Here is a 5,196-nt window from a genome sequence, read left to right on the forward strand (position 1 = left end):
CATCCCTTCGATGAAATTGCCGGTTTCTGCATTACACAAGAGCAAATGCAATGTCACACGATCAAAAGATAATCAAGCAACACAGTGCCACATGGACAGCGAATTTATCTGACTAAGGTTGAAGTATGTAGTCAAGCACAGAGCAATGAGTTCTTACAAAAGAAGAGAACCCACTGGACAACCTGGGTTGCCAACAACTCCTTCTAGGAAACCTATGTAAAACACCTGGTGTATTTATCAAAGATGAAGGCATTTTGGAACGTAAAAAACAGGCTCCCTTACGAACAGCCGCGATGCGAATACAGAGAGATGTTGGTGAGAACATAGGCTTGATATTATGGTTGAACATCCATGTAATAATATGCAATACGAAAGCACTATTTCCATATTTGCCTTCACCTTAGCATAATCCCTCCTTCACTTTGAGGTCCCTCGTGGCATCGTTCTTGATGTCGAGAGCTTGAAGATGACTCCAGTGCTTGCTGACTGGCGGTGATAGTGGTGCTGGCGGTACTAAGATGGGGAATAGCTCAAAAGAAGAGCGCGGGCTGGGCATGCTGGGCTTGGACTTGCAGGACATTCTGGGCTTTCGTATACTATCCGGGGTCAGGGATAACAGTAAGGTTTTGCATTGTAGCATGGTTCTGCGGGAGAAAGTGGGAAAGCGGAGGTGAAGGATCGATAAAGTCTAAGGTATGCTTTGGTGAAAAGAAAATACCCTGCAAGGTAGGGAGGGGGTGAAGAAGAGATACGAAAAGACGAGAGTGAATTTTATACTGTCAAGAACCCCAAGCCATTGTTCCGGCAGCCTTACTGTTTCGTCAAGCATCGATAGATGTGCGAGCCTTGATATATGCGGGAAAATAAATGGAGTGTCAGGAACGGACAAGGCAAAAAAGATATCAAACAAGGAGGTGATAGTTCTATTGCAGACTGGAGTGAAAGTACTAACTATGCTAGGGTATTTATACGCGTTACCAGTAATCTGGCGGACTGTTCTAGACGCGTCTTGGAGTACGTAGTCGGGACTATAAAGAGTCGGAGCCAAATGACAAGTATGGGGCGCAGTGGGGGAGCTACGCGACGCGACGCGACGCGTGGGACGAAATCATAGCTCTACTGGGGACTGTCCGTGACAAGGACAAGGTGTGATTGATTGTCTGGTATATAGTATCTCCGTCTATGATTGAGGCTAGCTCGCGTCAAGTCTTTTATTCATGCGCACAGAATATACCCTGTGGAATAATTAGCTGGGCACGTCTTCTGTCTCCGTCGCATTATCTTCTGAACCAAGAGACTAACAAAGGGGTGGATCGTTCAAAATAACCATCCTCTTTTCATTACCAATCAATCCAACGAAGAAAACACAGTTAAGATGCAATAGGTTCAAGTCTGGGAGCGTGGTGTTGGAAAAGTTAAGGGAGTGCTCAGTGATGAAGGTGTTTTATTGAGGTTCAGGTAAGGGAGGCGCGTGCCTTGAATATTTCTGTTATACAACATCTCCAACATTATTCCATAGGGTCGGCTATCGAAGCAGCCTTGCCATTTTCTCTCCCTGCTTTGCAACACTCTTAGCAATATAGAATGGTTCGATGCTCCTCTTTTGTCAGCTTTCTCCCTTTGATCCGTTTGTGCTTGTTAATACGAATGTGCGTACTGTCGGTAGGGCGAAGGTCCTGTAACTTCTTGATTCGAGCCCGCAACACCTCCGCGTGGGAAGGCTAGGAGGCAACAGGAACAGTATTTAACCAACAACACTTTTTCTTTCAGTATCCGTCGCCTATTGATGTGGAGAATGCCTTGGCCGCTTGAAACGAATAATCTTCATCCGCAACAGCTGTTCCTTTGTCTATATGCCAACGTATAAACCCACCCATATTCAGAGCCTCACTCATCAGCGTGTAGAGCAAAAATGTGCGACAGTCTATTGGCTGCTCACTTCAGTGCACCAACAGTTTTGCTCCCCAAATTCGAGAACAATTCTGTCCTCGCCCCACGGAATTTTTGCTTTTACACTCTGCACACTGATGGACGGGGCTCTGATGAGGCTCATTATTCATGGACTTCCTGCGAGAGTACATCCGTGCTGGGTGTATTGAATTTAGTTGATGCCAACTAGATTCGAGAATTTTTATGCAATGCAACTACCAACTAGCCGTAACCACTGCTCTTTATTTTGCCAGAGGGTGTTCTTGGGCCCCAGCCTGTAGGTTCCAGAGTAGATCAGCTATGCAGGACTCCAAACAAAGATGAAGATTGGAGGTAGCACTGTATGCAGCATAGATAGAGACAGCGACTCACATAGGCGCAAAGAATCACTAAAGACATTGGTTGTAAAACGCGATAAAAGGAGGCAAGAAGTAGTAGGCGTTTGGTGCTGAAACAGGTAACTAACAACAAAGGTTTCACGAGCACTGTCTCCTATCATTGCTTGGAGTGATCTACCCTGGAACCTACAGGCTGGGGCCCAAGAACACCCTCTGGCAAAAGGAAGAATATAATCTCACCCCTCCGTGAGATTATCCAAAGCACATTGTGAAATATTCTTCTCACACCCCCCGTGAGAGCTCTAATCTTACACCATAGCCTCACGGGCATCCTTCCTTCATATAAAGGATTAATACGTGGGTTAAGCACCTGACACCCCGTTATCGCCGCACTGCAATTTAGTGCATTGCCCAGGTGCGTCAAGAGTGCAAACTTTAGTACATCTCTCCCTCTACCAGTGCGCACTTTTGTACACCTCTCTCTCTATACCAGCCCGAACTTTTTTCTTCTGCCCCGACCACGCGCTACCGTCCCCAATACGTAATTGTTAATAGATTGCTCTCGCTCCTATCACATCTAGTCCCATCATCTCCATCACCTCAATTCGTTTAAGGATCCGGATCTTTTTAGCCATCGCTTCCTTGATATAGGCTGTAGTTCGCCTTCGTTCTCTGCTGCCAGGTGTGTTACACTCTTGACACACCTAGGCGACGCACTAAATTGCTGTTTACCAGTAGTGCGGTGATAACGGGGTGTCATACTAGGTCTACATGTAGATTCACATATCGGTTTCCTTATCGCTGGAGAATCTACCCCTTTGTCCAATCCAATATGAGGCAGGATTGAGCCAGATTTCACTTCGAAGCTGAATGACGAGGTGCCATGGAAAGAGAAAACAGACAGTCGTTTGTGATCATATTGGAGTAGTACTTTACGATTCAAAATCACTATCGTGAATCTTTGCAAAGGTTTAATGCTAGATTTAGTATGCTATGATGTCGACAGTGCTTCGCCCAGTTTCTACAATATTTCAATGCACTGTTGACACCGATGCAACTAGTATATAACCCCTATCTACGCATAGAACTAGATAGCAGCATTCGCCCAATAAAATACCCTTTTCACCCTAGATCCTTCGACACCTCAGATACTCCAATCGTTTGCAAGCATGCCGACGCGTAGGGAGTTACCTAGCTTTCACTGTCGTGGAAAATGATAAGCAAGGCGAGACCATGCGCTTTTCCGTCTCTACATCTCTCCAATTTTTATATCGATCTACACTCGCTCCACCAAACCGCCGTTTTCATTTTACTTATTTTCAGTTGGAGACATACGACTAGGGGGCCAGAATGTTCCAAAGTGAGGGGCGTCAGAGCGCGTTCTTTTCCTATTTGTAGAAACCGGACTGGAAGGTCCGGTGTCAGAAGCAGAAGCAGAAGCAGAAGCAGCTTGCACAGCTTGCCCCTGCCCTTGACCTGCTGCAATCTGGGCAATAGAGCTCAGGATCCGCTGCTCCACGGCTGTGCTCAACGTGCGCTGTTCCTCTTGAAACGCCATGATTTGCATGCGCTGTGCATGTTGCTGTTGAGTATGTGCAATACCCAAGCCCCGCATGAACTCTCGGATAGTTGCACCAACCACTCTTCCTGAATCAAATGTCAGTGAAGTAGTCGAAATGTCGTTATTGTTGAATATGGGTGCATATCTGCCGCTAAACGCCTCATCGCCTTTGTCGTTCTCCCCATCAACCTCGTTGTCGGATATACCTGAGGCATTGACGACCTCCAAATCATCAGGGAGAACTTGAGCGCTGTCAATAAGTTGAAGCCCTGGAACGTTAGTCGGCATGTTGGAGTGGGCGCAGACCCGCTTGTAATGCTTGCTCAGGCTATCCCTTGTCAGGAATGGCTTTTTGCAGACGCAGATGAAAGCCATGCTTCTATCTTCGCGCCTTTCAAATTAGACGAACACATTTAAAAGGACGTTTTTCACTGGACTGGCACCGTTGAGTGCGACCGAAGCAAATGGTTTTTTTCTGACTTGGTCAATGGCACAGGTCTGTCCTCGTCCCTGACTGGGAGACCCTGTTCAATGCGACGCTCCTATGTCTGGACCGCCTCTTTCTTGTCCAGCAGTCTCTGGACACAGTTGTAGAATGTACATTCATTTCTCTGTGCCTTGATCATTGTAGTTAGCGTAGCGTGTAGTGGAGTGCTGGTGAGGAAGGTAATTTGCAACAGTGATGTTGGTTGTAGAGTGTTAGAGTGTGCACAGAGAAAAAAGTGCATCTCACCATGTCCTCCACCTTGCATAAAATATATAACTCGCCTCATAGTCTACAAGTTTTCTTCTTGACCATATCTCCATGACCAGGCAATCTCGAGCAACGGCCATGTTGTGTCATTCTCTCTCTTCGTCCAATTGCTTTACGCCCATCTGCAGCTCGTCCTTTTGGAGCTCGTCTTCTTTTCTTTTTCGAAATGTGCAAGGCTGTTTGTACGTAATACTAGACTCTAAATGAGGATGGCTAGGGTTTGCCTTATGTAGAAAGAAAAGAAGAGAGATTGCTAAATCACGATGAGTTATCAATGGCCATAAGCATCAGCAATACCACATATTCACTAGAGTCCGTTATACAAGGTATAGTCTACGGTCTATCCAGACCATGTATCCAGAGAATGTCCTGAGATACGTCTTACTCATAGACTAGATACTCATAAACAATTGCTCTCAGTAAGCTCTTGATGCTCGCTTTGTGCATTGTCCAAAGCGCCTTTGCAATTGAGGTACATTTGGAGGTATCGCCACGCGTTTGCTTTTTCAACCCTCTTCCATGATGTTCTGAGAAGTTCACCTGGACTTAACTCACATATTTAACGCTCCAAAACTAGGAACTAGGGAGATTCATTCAATTGGGCTGTAACCGTT

General features: G+C 46.0%; 1 protein-coding gene across 1 annotated transcript; it reads right to left on the reverse strand.

The window, feature by feature from the left end:
- Positions 1-3,373: 3,373 nt before the first annotated feature.
- Positions 3,374-4,672, reverse strand: BC939DRAFT_471998 (uncharacterized protein; the record flags this gene model as incomplete). Its single annotated transcript, XM_051558243.1, has 5 exons — positions 3,374-3,914; positions 4,035-4,219; positions 4,261-4,352; positions 4,383-4,573; positions 4,639-4,672. 5 exons carry the CDS (start codon positions 4,670-4,672, stop codon positions 3,577-3,579), a joined length of 840 nt encoding a protein of 279 aa, XP_051405807.1. The 3' UTR covers positions 3,374-3,576.
- Between the last annotated feature and the right edge of the window lie 524 nt (positions 4,673-5,196).

Source organism: Gamsiella multidivaricata, assembly GCF_025024155.1.
Source record: "Gamsiella multidivaricata strain RSA 2152 chromosome Unknown BC939scaffold_195, whole genome shotgun sequence".
In the NCBI taxonomy this organism is placed as follows: domain Eukaryota; kingdom Fungi; phylum Mortierellomycota; class Mortierellomycetes; order Mortierellales; family Mortierellaceae; genus Gamsiella; species Gamsiella multidivaricata.